The sequence below is a fragment of the Tursiops truncatus genome, chromosome 16, assembly GCF_011762595.2.
Source record: "Tursiops truncatus isolate mTurTru1 chromosome 16, mTurTru1.mat.Y, whole genome shotgun sequence".
Lineage (NCBI taxonomy): Eukaryota > Metazoa > Chordata > Mammalia > Artiodactyla > Delphinidae > Tursiops > Tursiops truncatus.
Genome location: NC_047049.1, coordinates 28,497,424 through 28,517,050, shown reverse-complemented (window position 1 = coordinate 28,517,050; position 19,627 = coordinate 28,497,424). Strand labels below are relative to the sequence as shown.

Genomic DNA, 19,627 nt, shown 5'->3' with positions numbered 1-19,627 from the left:
AAGCCTTCGGGGCTATGAGGCGGCCTCGCGCCGCTCTCGCGATGATGAGGCACCGCGAGATGTTCCCGGCTGTGAGGAAGCACCTGGCCCCACCCAGCCAAAATAGGTTTGATAGGGGTTTGATACACCTGCAAAGAAGAGCTGTGGAGAGGAAAACAGTAGAAGGAAAGCAGCACCAGGTTCCACTCATCCCAGGTCCCTCTTTGTCTATCTCTCCTGAGTATCTCCGCTGCCTTTGAGTTCTTTTTAGGTTGTGCTTTGAATCGCCCCCGCAAGAGATCCAAACAGGAAGATGACTATAGTATTCGCTTCCCAACCCCCCAGTATTAAGCTCTAAAACTTGCAGAATGGAATCTTCTGTTCGTTTATACAACAAATATGTTACCAGTGCCTACTGTATGCACTGGGGATATAATGATGTATAAAATAATCACAGTCCTTGAGATCACAGAATTCAAATTTTTGTCAAAGAGGTAAGTAAATAAACTGGCAGTTATAATACAACAAATAAGTTATATGTCGGGGAAGAAAAAGAATTTATAGGACTATAGGGCAGGGGCTTCTGACTCAGACTTGGAGAATCACGTGAAACTTCTTAAAGAAACTTCAAAGCTAAGATCTGAAAGATAAATATGGAGGGGTTTTCCAAGCCAGAAGAGTGGACAGAGAAAGGTCCAAGCATAAGCTACAGCAGCCTAAAGACATGAAAAAGCATAGTTCATGGGAGATGATGAAGGACATTCAATATGGCTGACTGCTGGGACAATGCAAGCAAGCAGTTAAGAATATTGGCTCTGAAAGTCAATTACATGAGTTCAAATCCCAGCACTGCCACTTACCACCCTTGAGAAGCAAGGTGATGAAGCAGAGAGAAGGCAGTTCATGAAGGATTTTGATAAGCCATGTCATAAGCAATAGAGAGCCATTGGAAGCAGAGGATTGATATAATCAGATTTCTGTTATATACATGTGGATCTCTTCCCAGACAAACAAAAGCTAAGGGAATTGATCACCACTGACCTTCCTTGCAAGAATTGCTAAAGTGGTTTCTTTAAGCTGAAATGAAAGGACACTTAATTAAAGGAACTTAATTAAAGTTTAGCAAAATTCATCTCCAAAGTCCCTCGCAGCTCCAACAATCAGTGGTTCTATGCTGAAGTTGAAATGAAGAGACTTTTGATTAATTTGATTTCTCAGCAATACAATTTAAATGGGGAGTTTCATTTTTCCTCTTTTGCTCTGTGCTGTTGTTTGAATGGGTTAATCGTGTCAAATGTATGCTTTTAATTGTTTCTTGTTTCTTGCCTCCGAATTCCCAAATGCTAATCAACAATTTTCCACTAATGAAGTGTCCAAAACCAAAAACAGCATCCCAGGTGCTATCTTACTAGGGCCAAACGGAAAGAGCCATTATCTCCGTGCTTTGTGACAAAAGGTCAGTGTTATATTTTTCTCACAATATTATACAACAGACATGTATCTAATTTGCCATTTAGCGTCACCCTTGGGCCTCTTACAGACATTACTATTTTCCAGGTGTTGCCCTCCCCATGAAAAATTTTCTTTCCAATTAGTTTTCCCCAGACGCCTCAACTTGAAATTTTTTCAAGTTGAGTGTCATTCTCTTTGCCATATTGCTAATGTTTTATGTAATTTCTTTGGCTTTCCTGGTGTTTGGAGTGTATCCTCTTTTGGGGTCATCTGCAAATTTCATTAGCATATTTGTGGACAGGATGTAGCTGGAAGGGAATTGTTGAGGGATCCATCTTCTGTTCCTTTATTAATTAGGAACTGGTTCTAGAAATGGAGAAGGAACCCCGTCATCAAAAGTAGAAATTGCCTCTGCTCTTTTCTTACACATATGCACCCACACACACATGCACACACGCATTCACCCACTTAAAAATCTTCTCAATTCTATGAATTTCCCTCTCTTAAAAAAAAAGCAAACAAACTCCTTGCCATTATATAGAACAAAATCTCTATATCAGGGGTCCCTAACATAAGGATCATGGATGGGCATAATGCCACTGGATGGCATGAATGCCTGCAATTGTATTCACAACATATTCACGTTATTGTGTCCTTGAGTAAATGTGCAGTTTTCTAGGGAGAGGCCCGTAGCTTTCATCAGAAATTCATAGGGGTGTGTAAATCCAAAAAAGTTTAAAAACCACTCTTTCATATCATTGTTTCTCAAAAAGTGAACCAACAGTCAGCTGTATTGGAACCCCATGAGATGCTTGTTAAAATGCAGATTCTTGGGTCCTATTCAAGATCCACAGAATCAAAATAGAGACAGGAATGTGCATTTTAAAATTAAATGTAAATTGGTTTTGAATAGGAAATGTAAATGGTACAAAATTTAAAAGATCAAAAGAGAAAAGTCTCTCTTCTATCCCTGTTGCCCAACTACCAGTTTCTCTTCAGAGAGGCAACCACTGTTAGCAGTTTCCTGTGTATCCTTCTAGGATCTGTTAAAAAAAAAAAACTCCCAAGTGATTTTCATGATTTTTATGCATAAAAAATTTGAGAATCATTGATCTACAAAGAAAAAAATTAATGTTTGCCTGAATTAAAGACTGTCTTAATAAGACTGACTTTCTCTCCTGCCCATCTGAGAACCAAATTATCCCGGAAAACAATACGCAAGCCAATCACATATTAATAGCTTTCAATTCCCACCCCCTCTCAGTAAAGAAAACATCTTCAGTGGGTTTTTTTTTTTCTGTTTGACTGGAGGTTATTGCCCCCGCTTTCAACTCTTTGTGACCCAGGCTGGTACCCCCCACTGGATTTCTTGATTCAGGTGTTGAATGAACTGATTAGTTCGTGACCAAAGTGGGGCCGAGCTTCTGACTGCCCAGATGCTAGAGAGTAATCATTCCCCTAAAAAGCTCTTGACCTTTTTGGGGGAAAAAACTCTCCCTGCCCTGGGCAGGGGCTTCTCTTATTAACTGATAGAAATTCCTATATCTGAGAAATGCTGTGCACACAATTAACTGTTTGTGTAGGCTTTTTTTATATAATTTTTTTAAATTTATTTATTTATATTTGGCTGCATTGAGTCTTCGTTGCTGTGTGCGGGCTTTCTCTAGTTGCAGTGAGCAGGGGCTACTCTTCGTTGTGGCACGTGGGTTTCTCATTGCGGTGGCTTCTCTTGTTGCGGAGCACGAGCTATAGGCACGTGGGCTTCAGTAGTTGTGGCTCGTGGACTCTAGAGTACAGGCTCGGTAGTTGTGGCGCACGGGCTTAGTTGCTTCACGGCATGTGGGATCTTCCCAGACCAGGGCTCAAACCCGTGTCCCCTGCATTGGCAAGTGGATTCTTAACCACTGAGCCACCGGGGAAGTCCCCACAAACAACTGTTTATTGTAGACATTAACAAGTGCAGGCTGTTTTACCCTTGCTCTGTCAGGAAGCTCCATCTCCATGCTTCCGTCTGAGTTGGTCCAGGGCTTCAAGCTGAGTAAAGCATGGGTTAGCGTTTTCAGATATGAAGCACTGTTGAATATATGTCCTATAAAAGAGCAGATGTACTTTTAATGCCAGCTCCAAACTTTAGCCCTTTCCATTCAATTTCACACCCGAAAGGCTAACAAATATGTAAAGACATGCTCAAAGTTGTTAGAAATCAGAGACATTCCAATTTTTTAAATGAGATAGCACTTCACGCCCATTAGCTTGGCCAAATTTGGAAAGTGAATAATACTAAGTGTAGGCTAAGATGTAGGAAAACAGGAAACTTCAGGCACTATTGGTGGAGAGTAATCTGGCTGTACTGAGTGAAATTAAGTATATGTATATACTGTGACCCAACAGTCCCACAGTGGGTACATCCCACAGGAATCCCCCACTGGTCCAGTAGGGAATGGTAAGGATGTCACTGTGGCTTTATTGGTGGTAGTGGGAAGTTGATGGCAATCTAAGTGTCCATCTCTAAGGGAATGGATTAAATTAATGTTATGGCTATCCACTGTGGAAGACCACCCAGCATTTAGAAATATCAAACCAGGCGTACATTCAGCAACATGGACAGATTTTACAAGCATAGTGTTGAGTGAAAATGTGATAAACAGAACAAGTGAAAATTAAAAGCACAGACAAAGTAGATCAGTGGTTGCTAAAGGCTGGGTCAGGGGAAGAGAAGCATGCTAATGGGTAAGGGTCTCTTTTGGGGGTGCCTGAAAATATTCTAGAATTAGGAAGTGATGACGGCTGCACAACTTTATGAATATACTAAAAACCACTGAAATGTATAGCTTAAAAGGGTGAATTTTATGGTATGTGAATCATGTTGCAATAGAAGAAAAAATACACACAAACCAATATTTTATACTTGTTTTAAGGACATATCAAAAAGTTGGAATGGCTGCCTGAAAGGGGAGGGGATGGGATTGGGATTAGGATGGAGTGGAGGAGGCCTTTTCAAAGCCCATGGACTGAGGAAGATGATTAACTCAATCCTTTGTGCCTGTGATAAAACCAACCAATAAACAACAATAACAACAGAGTATGGGGGTGGGGAGAAAAAAAGGAAAAACATGTTCACAAATAGTTTTAATGAGGGAAACCATGCTATAATGATGAATGAAAAGAAATAGAATACAACAGTTTTAGGAATATTATATGTGCAACTATGTAAGATGATGTATGTAAATGGGCAAAGTATGACAGGTAGCTATAGTACAGTATCATGTAAAATTGTGGGGTAGAGTGGCAGTGCTTCTGCCACTGGTTGCATAATCTTGGCCACCATGGTACTTAATCTCTCTGTCGCTTAGCTTCCTCATATCAAGTGAAAATAATAATAACACGTACTTCCAAAAGTTCTTGTGAGAATTAAATGAGTTGATTTATGCCTAATACGTAGTAAACCTTATGTAAGGGTTAGCTGGCATTATTTTCTTAACTTTAAACTATAGTCTCTGGATTCAGACTGCATATCCAACTGAGCTCCACTACCCACCAGCAACGTTACTTTCACAAAGTTACCTATTGTGAGCCTCAGTTTTCTCATCTATTGTGAGGATTAAAAGGGATAATATACTTGGCACATGATAAAGCACTTGATAAATGTCAACAGGCTATATTATTAGGGATATTATTAATACATTGTCATAGTTTTAAAAGTATTACAAAAAAGAATAGAAGGTACAAAATATATTTTTCATGTTCTTCCTAATGTATAAATTCTTCCATTTTCATTTCATTTCATTTTGGGAATAGTCTGCCCAGACCTTCCTCTTTGTCCTCAGGTTATATACTTGCATGGCACTTTGACATCTCTTTCATGGGAGTAATTAATTAATTAGATAGGTAAGCAGTTTCCGGTTCACGTCTGTCGTCCTCAGTGGAATCTAAACTCAGTGATGGCAAGGATGGTATCTGTCTATGTACAACATCTAGCACAGGGCCTAGCCCTTTGTTGACTAACAAGTATTTATTGATGAATGAACAGGTAATGAAATAAACAAAAGCATTTAAATACATACGTTCTGAAATAGCAGAGTCATGAGATTAAAGGCAAGTGTCATTTCCTTCATCTCTCTGGGAAGTGAGGAGTTGCTCATTTTGTAAGATAGGAAGATAGTCAACATTCAGATTCTGGGGAGCTGTTTTTGGCAGCTCTTCCTTACTAGAATCACACTGCTTGAACCTGTCCCCAGGAATCCTTTCAGCTACAGTAGAGCTTTGGAAACCCAGTACTTTTCCAGATTAACTCCTGTTCAGAAAAGGAAAAGTACTCAGTCTCTCTAGATTATCTTCACCTGGTGTACATTAGTCCTTACTCACTGTCTCATGAAAGGGTAGGGACTTAAAACTGTCTTTCATTTCACAGATAAGAAAGTGGGTCCAGAAAAGTGAGTTGAAAGCCTAACATTGTTAATAATAGAGCTGGTATAACTAGAAATGATATCATCCTTACAGTTCTCTCTCTGTCAATATAATATATCCAATAATGTAACAGCATCAGTCATTAAAAATTATGTTTATGAAAGAATTTTTATTACATTAGGGAAAATGTTCTTGATATGTTAAGTGACAGAAGCAGACTAAACTTGTATCCGTAATATGTATTCAATTATATATGTGTGTGTGTTTGTTTCTCGGTTATCTATGTAGAAGATAAAAAAGGAAATGTGTCAAAATATTAACAGTGTTTATCTCTGGTTGGTGGGGTTATAGTTTATTTTTACGTAAGCTTTTCTGCATTAAAACTTTATTTTCAATAGGAATGTAATACTTTATATCAGAAATTTAGGTTTTTAAATTCCTAATTGAATATTTTTGAAAGCTTCTGTTTTGGCACAGATCAACCCCGTGGAGTGAGGGAGCATAAACCTAGAGTCCAAAGAAGTTTTACGAGTCATTTCACCTGATCTGTAAAATGGTTTATTATTGTATCTACTTCACAGGGCTCTGTGTGTGTATATGAAGCAATAGATATGAAATCCCTTTGTAACTCTAAAGCTTGATAAAGGTGTTAGGTTGATAAAGATCCTTTATCATCCTTGATAAAGGATGATTAAGTTCTGTGACCAAAAAAAGGTGGGAGGGCTTCCCTGGTGGCGCAGTGGTTGAGAGTCTGCCTGCTGATGCAGGGGACACGGGTTCGTGCCCCAGTCCGGGAAGATTCCACATGCCGCGGAGCGGCTGGGCCCGTGGACCATGGCCGCTAAGCCTGCGCATCCGGAGCCTGTGCTCCACAACAGGAGAGGCCCCAGCAGTGAAAGGCCCACGTACCGCAAAAAAAAAAAAAAAAAGAGGTGGGAGAACCCTTAGGATAACAGGTACCTTTGTGCTGAGGAGCTTAGGCTGGGAGAGGAGAGAGATCTAAGTGTCAGGACAAAAGTGAGAATATTTTTTTGCCAATACTTAACAGAAACAATCACATGCCTGACACCTCTTCACTCTTTCCCCTACATTTCCAATAAATGCCTCAATGTTCCCTCTCTAGATTAAACCTTCCTTCCGTCTCTTAAGCAGCCCATGCAAGAGGCAACTTGTAGTGCACAAGATCTGGTGTATTTTAAGGCAGTGGTAGGTTTGTTTCACACTCCTGTCAGAAAGTGTGAAAGGCAGCCTATGTGAGCAGCAACCCACTAAGGCCTGTTTAGTCTCAAACTAGGAAGGGGCTATTTCCACTCTGGATGATAAGAGTTTGTTATGAAAAGAAGGTAACTTTTAGCTGGGACCATTTGTATTGAGCTTTATCATTTGCAAGTCTTTCTCAGTCAATATCTTTGGAGTTCTATGAAAAATAAGATTTCACATATGATTTTTTCTAATTAGAGATGTCAAAGGTAGTATGCCTAATTATTGTTATTTTTATATTTTAAAAAGTAATACAGGGACTTCCCTGGCGGTCCAGTGGTTAAGACTCTGCACTTCCAAGGCAGGCGGTGCAGGTTCCATCCCTGGTCGGGGAACTAAGATCCCACATGCCACATCCCACATGCGGCGCAGCCAAAAAATAAAAATAAATAAATAAATAAATAAAATTATTTTAAAAAGTAATACAGACCTGTGGTAAATTTACCCAAGAGAAATGAAAATATATGTTCACACAAAAACCTGCACACAAACATTTATAGCAGCTTTATTCATAATTGCCAAAAACTGGAAATAACTCAAAAATTCTTTAACTGATAAATGGATAAACTGTGATATATCCATGTAGTAGAATACTACCCAGCCATAAAAAGGAATGAACTATTGATAAACACAACATGGATGACTGTCAAGTGCATATTGCTAACTTAAGTAAGGGAAGCTAGAGACAAAAGGTTGCGTATTGTATTATTCCATTAACACGACATTCTGGAAAAGGAAAACTGTAGGAGAGAACAAATCAATAGCTGCCAGAGGATGAAATGGGGGGAGAGCTGGCCACAAAGAGACAGAAAGAGGGAATATTGGAGAATGACGGCACTATTTTGGATTGTGATAGTTACATGAATATTTGTCAAAACTCATAAAACAGTACGCCAGGAAGTGAATTTTACTATATAAATTTCTTAAATAAATGCATAAAAGTAAAGTAACAGGCCCATGGTAAGTTCAAACAATACAAGGAATTCAGTAAAATGTCTCCCTCCTAGCTCTTTATGGTGATAGAATAGTTCTGCATTTTGATTTCAGCAATGATTATATAAATCTATACATGTAGTAAAATGAGACAAAACTATACACACACATTATACCAGTGCCAATTCCCTGCTTTTGGCATTGTACAATATAGGCCTGCTCCCCAGAGGTGAACACTATTACAAATTTCTTGTGTATCCTCTGCATATTAAATCTAATATTTTATATATGTATATATGTACATATACATTTATACTTACATACTTTTAATACAAACAGTAGCATATTATACACACTGTTCTGCACCTTGATATTTTGCAGCTATTACTTTGGAGGTATTTCCATATCACAAACACATGGATCCACATCATTATTTTTTTCTGCTGCATAGTATTCCATCGCGCAGTGGTATAATAATTTAATTCAACAGTTTCTTATTAATGGATATTTGGATCTTAACAAGGAATTTAACCTAAGAATTTGTAAATTTTTAAAACATAAAAGGTCAGCTGGAGTTGAGACCAAACACAGATTCAGGACTCGTCTCCAGAATATCTTTTGACCAGAAGGGGGAATGCAAGAGGCAGGAGGAGAGGCGAGATGCTGGGAAATTTCCCTGGCCCATGGTGAAGTGGCAGGACCAGATGGGAAATTCTGCCCGGTTGGAGTTCGCTGAGGGGCGCCCTACTGCTGGAATAGGAGGCCGTGCTTCAAGACAAGCCTTCCTGAGGCTGCAACTCTGCCGTACCCAAGTGCGTCGGGGTCACGCACCGTGCAGTGATGCGTGACCATCTCCAGCCTCCCGCCGGGACTCACTGCCCGGGCAGGGTCTGAACCCCCACCGCCTCCAGCTCACGCGCGCAGGGGTGCGTACACGTGGTGACCTGCCTGGGGCCGGGTTCCCGGCTCCGGCTCCTCCTCCCTCCAGCTCTCGTTAGGCTTTCTGCAGTATCACGTGCAGCCGCGGCGGGTGCAGGATGGCGGCTGCGGCAGCAGCGGTGGGTGTCAGGCTCCGAGACTGCTGCAGCAGGGGCGCTGTGCTCCTGCTCTTCTTTTCCCTGTCCCCTCGGCCCCCGACCGCCGCCGCCTGGCTGCTGGGCCTGCGGCCCGAGGACACCGCTGGAGGCCGCGTGTCCCTGGAGGGGGGCACCCTGCGCGCCGCCGAAGGCACCAGCTTCCTCCTGCGCGTCTACTTCCAGCCCGGGCCCGCGGCGCCCGTGGAGCCGGTGCCCACACCCCCCCTTTCCCCAGGGAAGAACGGCACCGGCGACTGGGCTCCACGGCTCGTGTTTATCGAGGAGCCTCCGGGCGGGAGCGGCGCGGCGCCCAGCGCTGTTCCCACGCGCCCCCCGGGGTCGCAGCGCTGCCGCGAGCAGAGCGACTGGGCATCGGACGTGGAGGTCCTGGGGCCCCTGCGCCCCGGAGGCGTGGCGGGCTCAGCTCTAGTCCAGGTGCGGGTGCGGGAACTGCGTAAGGGCGAGGCAGAGCGAGGCGGCACGAGCGGTGGCGGGAAGCTCTTCTCTCTGTGCGCCTGGGACGGGCGCGCCTGGCACCACCACGGCGCCGCCGGCGGCTTCCTGCTGCGCGTACGCCCGCGGCTCTATGGCCCGGGCGGGGACCTGCTGCCCCCCGCGTGGCTGCGGGCGCTCGGAGCGTTCCTGCTGCTCGCCCTGTCTGCCCTGTTTAGCGGCCTGCGCCTGAGCCTGCTCTCGCTGGACCCGGTGGAGTTACGGGTGCTGCGGAACAGCGGCTCGGCCGCCGAGCAGGAGCAGGCGCGCCGAGTGCAGGCCGTGCGCGGCAGGGGCACCCATCTGCTCTGCACCCTGCTCCTGGGCCAAGCCGGAGCCAACGCGGCCCTGGCAGGCTGGCTGTGCGCCTCGCTGCCGCCGGGCGTCGGGGACACTGGGGAAGACTACGGCGACGCGGGGACTCACTTCCCCTGGCTGCCGGCGCTCGTGTGCACCGGCGCCGTGTTCCTGGGCGCAGAGATCTGCCCCTACTCGGTGTGTTCGCGGCACGGGCTGGCCATCGCCTCCCACAGCGTGTGCCTGACCCGGCTCCTGATGGCGGCCGCTTTCCCCGTGTGCTACCCGCTGAGCCGCCTGCTGGACTGGGCGCTGCGCCAGGAGATCAGCACCTTCTACACGCGGGAGAAGCTGCTGGAGACGCTGCGGGCCGCGGATCCTTACAGCGACCTGGTGAAAGAGGAGCTCAACATTATCCAGGGCGCCCTGGAGCTGCGCACCAAGGTGGTGGAAGAGGTGCTGACCCCTCTTGGGGACTGCTTCATGCTGCGCTCCGACGCTGTGCTGGATTTCGCCACTGTCTCCGAGATCCTGCGCAGCGGCTACACTCGCATCCCCGTGTACGAGGGCGACCAGCGGCACAACATTGTGGACATTCTGTTTGTCAAGGACTTGGCCTTCGTGGACCCCGACGACTGCACGCCGCTTCTCACGGTCACCCGCTTCTACAACCGGCCCCTGCACTGCGTTTTCAATGATACCCGGCTGGACACGGTGCTGGAAGAGTTTAAGAAGGGTGAGCATGTGGTCTAATCTCCTCCCTCAACTCCTACCCCCTTAAAAAGTATTACCCTCTCATAAACACGTGAGGCTTCAGGTACCCAAAGCAGCTTCTCTCCTGTGGTACCAAAAACTCAAGGAAGGCCCTACCTCATGGCTCCCTGGGTCTTTTCATTTCACTTCTCCCTACCTTCCTTGAGGCTGATTGAGTCCCTGCCTCTTCCCGTTTACATGGCTCACAGGATGCACTGCATTCCTCATTCATTGCATTCCAGTATTTTTTCAGGGCCTACCAGTTGCCGGGTATTGTGCGGATAGGACTCAGGAGATAGCCCTTGGAGGGCACTGCATAGCTCCCCATTGCAGGAGGTACCTCTAAGGGTTCCCATAACAAGCAGTCTTTGCTTCCTCTCTGGGTAGGAAGCTCACCATTTCCAATTGCAGGGCAAACTCCATTGCTGGACAGCTCCAGCTGCTGAAAATGTATTTCCTACAAGGAGCAGAAATTTATGTCTCCAGAGCTTCTCTGTGGGCCCTAGTTCTGCCCTTTGAATCACGTAGAGTAAGCCCCAGACACCTTAGCCATTCTTCCCCCATATTCATCTTTCCATCAGCTATGCCTTTGACACACATCAAGTACCCAGGTTGGAGCTTAAAAGTTGACTAAGGCAGTGAGGTCCTTGTACTTCTGGGAACTCTGGTCCCATGAAGTAAGGTAGATCTAGACCTGAGGAAATATTCTGGTAAAGGGAATCACTAAAAAACCTGCATATCCAAATGAATGGGGTTTCCTTCAGAGCGGTCACATCCTCTGCCCTTGACGTCATGCCTGTAACATGTTTACTCCATTTCTGGGGTTTGCCTTTGGAAACTGTCTTCTGAGGTTGAGAACAATTCACTCCAGAAAAATCAGCCTGAATACTTTAGGGTTGATCCTCTTGACATTACACAGTGTGACTGGTCCCCCTATTAACCAGAGTTGACCCAGAAGGACCCTTGGTTGTTTTTGAAAATCAAATCTACCTTCCAGAGTCACAGTTGAGAGTGTTCAGAAAACTATCTCACAGACCCTGAAAGCAATTCCAGAAATGATTTGAGAACAGTGACATGGTTAGAATAAGTGTAGAACCTCCCAGAATAACTATTTTGAAAGAGGCATTCATCTGTACTTATGAGTTGGCATGTTTATTGAAAGCAAAACAAAGCAAATAATTAATCCCCTGACTTTAGAATCAGGTTTCAAATGTAGCTTCCCTGTGGCTAGCAGGAATCTCATTTGACTATGTGTTTTTGATACATTTCTTTGTTTGTCAAAAATTCAATCTCATTTCATTATCAGCACAGGTACTCTTTGTATATAAAGACTTTGCATACAGAGAGAAATCTGGGGTCTTCCTCCTGCCACAATATTTTAAGACAAGTGAAATTGTGTTAAATATCAAAAAGTAACCTGAGAAAGGGGAAAAAGTCAAAAAGCTACTTTCAGTCTCTCAGATTTGGAGAGAGAACAGCCCTATGCTTTGTACTGATATCATGAGAAGGGGAAGGAAATGTATATATACTGCAGCTGTTTTAGCCCAGTCTGGCTACTGTCTCACCCTCTTCTGTCTGTCTCCCCCCAGTCCTTCCATGACTCATTCCCATTGCATTCAGAGGTTCATCCATACACTTTTAGCATTTTTCTTAACATTTTGTGTACCCTACAGAAGGGAGTCTTGGTTCTGGGCATAAAAGCTGTGAAAATCTATATTAGTTTGCTAGGGTTGCCATAACAAAATACCATAGACTGAGTGGCTTAAACAACAGAAATTTCTTTTCTCACAGTTCTGGAGGCTGAAAGTCCAAGACCAAGGTGTTGGCCGGTTTGGTTTCTTCTGAGGCCACTCTCCTTGGCTTGCAGATGGCTCTGCCTTCTTGCTGTGTCCTCACATGGTTGCCCCTCAGTGTGTGTGTGCTCAGCCCTGGAGTCTCTCTGTATTTGAATCTCTTCTTATAAGGACACCAGTCAGATTGGATTAAGGCTCACCCTATCAGCCCCTTTTTAATTTAACCACCTCTTACGCGTGATAGCTAAGATAGAGTTCACTGTCACGCGCTGCCAGACAAGAGTTTTTTTTATTGAGGTATAGTTGATGTACAATATTATATAAGTTTTAGGTGTACAACCTAGTGATTCACAGTTTTTAAGGGTTACATTCCATTTATAGTTATTGTAAAATATTGGCTATATTTCTTGTGTTGTACTATATATCCTTGTAGCTTATTTTATACATAGTAGTTTGTACCTCTTAGTCCCCTACCCCTATTGGGCCCCCTCCCCCTTCCCTCTCCCCATTGGTAACCACCAGTTTGTTCTCCATACCTGTGAGTCTGTTTCTTTTTGTTATATTCACTAGTTTGTTTTATTTTTTAGATTCCACATATAAGTGATATACAGCATTTGTTTTTCTCTGCCAGACAACATTTTTAATGAAATTCCTGGGAACTCATTCATTTAGTACTTACGGGCTTCTATATAGTGCTAAGCAACAGGGGAAACAATAAGACTGCCCTGAGAAAATTAACAGTCTACAAGGGTGGACAGTGTTAGAATAAAGGCAGTCTTCTGAAGCAGAAATTGTGTCTTACTAACCTCTGTATCTCCAGCACGTTGCACTGTGCCTCCCATGTAGTAGGCTGCTGGAAAAAGTCACTATTGATCAGAAATGAGTCCTGTTGCAGAATATCTAAATCTGGTCTAAAAAAAGGCATGGTAGAAAAGCACGGTAGGGCTTCCCTGGTGGCGCAGTGGTTGAGAGTCCGCCTACCGATGCAGGGGACACGGGTTTGTGCCCCGGTCCGGGAAGATCCCACATGCCGCGGAGCGGCTGGGCCCGTGAGCCATGGCCGCTGAGCCTGTGAGCCATGGCCGCTGAGCCTGCGCGTCCAGAGCCTGTGCTCCGCAGCGGGAGAGGCCACAGCAGTGAGAGGCCCGCGTACCGCAAAAAAAAGAAAAAAAAAAAAGGCACGGTAATGTTCTGTCAGTAAGTGGTTAGTTTGCAATTAGGTAGATCCCTAAAGAGAAGCAGGCCATTACACCACCCCAAGAGATTTCCATGCCCCTGTAGAGCCTTGCTCTTTCCTCACTGCTGGTCCACGAGCCAGCAGCATGGGCCTCACTTGGGACCTTTTTAGAAATGCATATTTTCATGCCTCACTCTAAATCCACTGAATAAAAATCTGCATTTTAGCAAGCCTTCAAGTGACTCATGTGTACATTAAATTTTCAGAAGCATTGTCTTCAGAGAACCTTATTAACAATGATTCGTAGATTAACTTAGAATAGAATAAATACAAGGTATAATTATCAAGGTAGGTGTTCTCTGACTCCAAGCCATATAATACGGTGGTCATTTTCTATAAGAGTTACGTTTGCATCACAGGTTAGGAGAGGAAAGCTGAGTTGAATTACTTTTCTTTACCTTTAAAAATAACGTTTTAAGCAAGTCGTAATAGCCCTTCCATTTCCCTCACTTCCTTGCACTTCAAGTAACTTAACCACCTAAACAAACCCCTTAGGAGGTAGGAGAGGAAAATAGTAATTTTAATAGGAACAACGGTTACCATTAATTGAGCAACAGCCCTGCCAGGCCCAATGCCAAGCCCTTGACATACTCAGAACAACCCACCTGGGGAGGTATTATTACCTCCATTTTACAGATGAAGAAACTAACTCTCAGATTGATTACATGACTTGCTCAACTTTCCACAGCTAATAACTGACTGAACTGTGATTTGAACCAGATCACAGGACCCCAAAGCCTGTTCTTATTCCATCTCCCATCCCAAAACTCCTGCCACCCAAATGGTTCAAAGCTGTCCTTTCACCTCTGACTTGCTGCCCATGACTTGCTACCCTTGAGTTTCTGCAGGTTGGAAATGTAGCTTTTTATAATTACAATAATTGCTAACATGCATATTGCATTTTACAAAACATTCCTACCTACCTCTCTATTCTTAAAACAACTCTGCAGGTATAGGTGAGGACCATAAGAACATAAGAAGCGTTACTTGTACTGCCTAAGATCATCACTCACCCGGTCTATTCCAAGGCCCAGATTCAAGTCCCAGTCTCGTGATTCCAAAGCTCTTATCCATATGGGATTTTATACATATATATTTCTTATGAGCTCCAGGTCTTTAGAAGTAAGGGAAAAGGAAAGCAAGCATGCTAGCTTTACAAAAAGGAACAATATTTCTCCCCACCTGACTGTGAGTGCCTTGAGGGCAGAGAATGAATCTTACTTACTTTGTATACTCAGGACAAACACAGTGACCTTGATGGCTAGAGGATGAATAAATATTTATTGAACAAGTGATCTTAAATAGCTAATTTCAGTTGTATTTCTATGTTTGAGGTGAACCTTAAGTACAGGATAATTAGTGTTGTTCCATTTACCATAATCAATCTTCCTCTTCCCAGTTTATCTACCCCAATTAGTGGCACACCTGTGCCCCCAGTCTACCAAGGGAGAAACCTCTCCTTCACTCCCCACCCTCATCCTACTAATCACTGTCTTAGTCTTTTCCGGCTGCCACAACAAAATATCAGACTGAATGGCTTAAACAACAGAAATTTATTTTCTCACTGTTCTGGAGGCTAGAAGTCCAAGATCAAGATTCCAGCTGATTTGGTTTCTGATGAGACCTCTCTTACTGGCTTGCAGACAGCTAGCTACCTTCTCACTGTGTCCTCACGTGGCCTTTCCTTAGTGCACAAGCACAGAGAGAGAGAGAAACAGCTCCGGTCTCTCTTCTTATAAAACTACCAATCCTTTTGGATTAGGGCCCCACCCTTGTTATCTCATTTAATCTTAGAGGGCCACTGGGGATTAGGGCTTCAACATATCAATTTGGAGAGGGGAAGGGACACAAATTTTCAGTCCGTAATAATCTCCAAAGTCGGCCAAATATTTGGAACAAAGGCTGCAAAAAATTTGCCAATATTGCATATTTCTTGTACCGTTACATAACTTAGGCTGCTATTTCTTCCACTTAGGTTATTCATTAATTTTATTCAGCATATCGTTACTATACACCTATTGTGTAGGCACAGTGGAGAACACCACCAATAGGGCCCCTGTCTGAATGGAGCTTTCATTCTAATACAGGAGACAGAAATTAAACAAATGAGATAGAAATTAAGAGCATAAGCTTTGGTACCAGACTGCTCTGGTTGCATCCTGGCCTTGGGCAAGTTATTTAACTCTTTGCTTCATTAGCTGTAAAATAAGGGTAATAGTAGTATTTACTCATAGGGTTGTTTGAAATTAAGACAATATTGCATAATACTGCTTATTTAGTAACTGTCACATAATAAATGCTAAATAAATGTTAGCTTTCATTTTTAAATATAAACACAAATCTGTTACATACTCATTTGTGCAAATGCCTCCTGAGAAGTTTTACTTCCTCTAGTTATTTTCACCCTCAAATCCATCCTCTCCAGTGCCAATAAGTAATCCCTGGTGTCATCATCCCCTGCTTCAAACACTTCTGCCTGCAGGATAAAGTCTAAGCTGTGCGGTCATGACCTGCTCCCCGCCCTCCCCTGCAGATTCATCACTCATCACTACCACAGCTTTACGCTCCAGCAGCGCCGAATCCGTAGCCACACTGTGTTATTTCTTGCCTTTGTCCCTTTACTCATGCTGTCCTCTTTGTCAGGAATATACATTACCCGACTAATCCCTAGTCTAGCCCTTCCTTTAACATCAGCACAGGGGCCACCTCCTCTGCGAAACTTCTATAAACCCCAGTTTGGCCAACTTAATTGTTCAATATCTCTATGATTGAACTAACAGGCTGTATTATTAGTATGTGATGGAAAGTGCTGCCCATCCATATAATGAGCACCTGGAGGACAGAGGCTGTCTTATCTACCTTTGTAGCTGTAAGGATTGATATAACACAGTAAGTTTTCAATAAATCTTTATTGAACGACTGAATGAATGACTGGAAGGGGTTAAACTTTAATATAATGGAAGGGATCTGCAGAGCTCTAGTAAATGAATCATTCATTATCTCCAGCCCAATCATTTTGGACCATGCAGAAGGCCAAAGTCAAATTTTAAATGTTAGAAGAAAAGTGTTATGTATTATCTTTCTTTACTTCTCTAGGAAACAATTATTTAGCCCTTTTCAAAGCACTGTGCTAAGAGTTGGGTGTACGAGATACAGTCCCTGCTCCCAAAGAGCCCTCAGCCTAATGGGAGAATAGCTTTCCCCTTCATAAAGCTAGAAGGCAGGCTGGACTCACCTTTCCCCCCAACTTCCAACAATGTTACATTTCGCAAGTCATAGCTCAGCATATAAGAATGTGGATAAGACAGACTGGTACCTAAATCATTAAAGCGAACATGCAATAGAAATAATAGAAAATACTAGATAGAAAAAATAATAGAAATACTAACACGCAATGAGAACATGGAGAAGAGAGAAATTATGATAGGGTTATTTTGCTTTTATAAAATTTATACTAAAGTTTATAAATTTCTATATTTATTCATTATAGAAAATTGAAAAATATAGAACAAAGTATGAAAATCACCTGAAGATAATCATCCCACTGTCCTGAAATAATGACTTTTAATACTCTGTCATGTTAAAAATATATTGCATGCAATAACAACCTTAATCAAATTCTTAAACAGAAAAAAAAAAGAAAAACCCTATGGTCTTGCCTTCTTGCACAAATCAAATATCCCATTCTAATCCTCAGAGGGATTTTTTTTTTTTTAAAGATGTTTTTGATGTGGACCACTTTTTCAGTCAGTGTGTTGCTTCATCACTCCAAATTCTGGTGTGAGCTATTTTAGCAGAAAGTCATCCCACTGCTTAATTCTATAAAAAGCTGCCAAAACATTCGTGCTCCATTCTTTGTCTTCTACAAAAGAAAATAAAAAGTTATTTCACTCAAAGTTACATTTCATTGGTATAATTAGATGTAATATGCTTTAAAATGTGTTAAACATTGCTAAATAATAATTAGTAAAATTTAGAATGAGATGTTTACCTTCTAAACAATCATTAGAATAGACAGTAAGCAAAGCACAGTCCATCATGCTCCCCTACAGGGAGGAAGAACAAAAGGAAACAAGGAAAAGTGAAAAACAATAAATTATACAAGGTTCTAACATTGCTGGTTTATATTTCTTTCTTTACAATTTTTCATTATGATTGTTGTAATATTGTTATGCAATATTTGGTTTTTTCTTAGCCTGGCAATAGAAATACCAGGTAACAAGAGAATCTGAGCTGGAAGGGGCACTGAGAAACCTGAGAGAGAATCTAATTCACACTTTTTTTTTTTTTTTACATTTAGTTATCCTTTCCAGGACATAACAGCCTTTATTATCAGACTCTCTTTTTATCTAATCTAAATCCCACAGGCTGCAGTCAAATTCCATTTCCTCTTTTTATCATGCTTTGTGAGTCCTCTTTTATTTGGAGAATATAGTAGCTCACCTCAATTCCATGTTTTAACAACCAAATACATTTGGTTGTGTTTCTGGCTCCCTTAAAGCATTTGGTGTCTCAGGGCAGGGGGCCTGTGGATTTTCCTAGTACTCTCTTAAATTGGTTTACCTCTAGGCCCACATTTAGCCACCCCTGGACCTTCAATAACAACTCTCAATCCTCTATTTTCTGTTGTCTGTTCCTTTCCAAACTGAGATTCTTCTCAATTCCTCCTTCCCTCCTTCCCTCCCTCCTTTCCTTCCTTCCATGTGACGTTATCTTGCGTGAGACCTCCAGCCCTCCTGGTGCTTACAGTCAAGTAGAGAGATATACACGAATCAATAAACAGTTACAAGTGAAGACAGGTGATTTGAATAAAAAGTATAGGGACCTATGAGAGCTTATAATAGGGGGGCCTGACCTGGTATTATAGGTTAGGATAAACTCCCCCCTCTCCCCTCAGAGATATTTGTGCTGAATCCTAAAGTGTGGAAAGGAGTTCGCCAGAGCTTTCCGGGAGAAGGGAACAGACATCCAAAGGCTCTGAGGAAAGAGGGCCGTGTGCGTGCCATGCAGGGTTCCTAGGCCATTTAACACCCATTAGGGAAAGCGCCACCTCTGCCACCAACCTTCCCTCTGCCAACATTATCTGAGTGCTGGGCTACCAGGGCTCTGGGAGATGGACATGGATATAAATATCCAGGAGCTGAAAAGAGGGATGAAAATGATACAAAGCAGCCTGGGGTACAGGGAAGGGCATCCAGACAACATCTATGGGCGAGGGGGCAAGGGAGAAATAATTCCCTGGAAGGACCTGGGAAAACTTCTCTGAGGAAGTAACTGAAGAGGGACTCTGATAAGCAGTTAGGAAGGGAAAGGGCATTTTAGCTGAGGCGGGAGCTTGAGCTAGAAAAATAAAGGCAGACAGGGAACTGAGACAACATTCAAAAGCTGGTAAAACTGTGATTATAATGTTGCTTTTCTTCCAGCTAAATGGGGAGCTAGGCAGATTGAGGCATTTGTCAAACATAATTTACATTCCCTCCAAGTGCCGAAACTGTATATTTTAACTATTTTTGGTGATGATATTTCTAAAATGTTTTATACCCATTCCTGCCTTCCTTAACAAAGGATCCTAAATATAACAATCTTTTCTTGATGACGCATGATCATGGTCATGAGAGTGTAGTTATTTTATGCTGTATTATAAAGCAGTTCTCCGTCTACTTTTACATTTTTCTCTGTCCTCTGGCTGTCAGCTTCTAGTTCTCTTTGAGTCGGCCTCAAGCAAATCCCTACCCTCACCTCACTCATCACAAAACCACTCTGTGTCAATTCTATTTAACTGAGAAACCAAGTAAATACATATGTTGAGAATTGTGTGCCCGGTGTACAATAGGCTTCAATAAATATTTGTTGAATAAATTATTAATTAGGCTTTGACTGGGAGCCTCAGGTATGGGGTTGATATATAGACCTGGGATAGTTCCTTCTGGGACCAGATTCAAGACCAT

The 19,627-nt window shown here is 42.8% G+C and overlaps 1 protein-coding gene across 1 annotated transcript in view; it reads left to right on the top strand.

Moving 5' to 3' along the window:
• The first annotated feature begins 9,068 nt into the window (after window positions 1–9,068).
• The window catches only part of CNNM1 (cyclin and CBS domain divalent metal cation transport mediator 1), a 46,787-nt gene continuing 36,228 nt past the window's right edge, over window positions 9,069–19,627 (top strand). Inside the window, exon 1 of the mRNA XM_033841902.2 lies at window positions 9,069–10,632. Coding sequence (XP_033697793.1) covers window positions 9,069–10,632 — 1,564 coding nt within the window. The remainder of the gene's footprint in view (window positions 10,633–19,627) is intronic.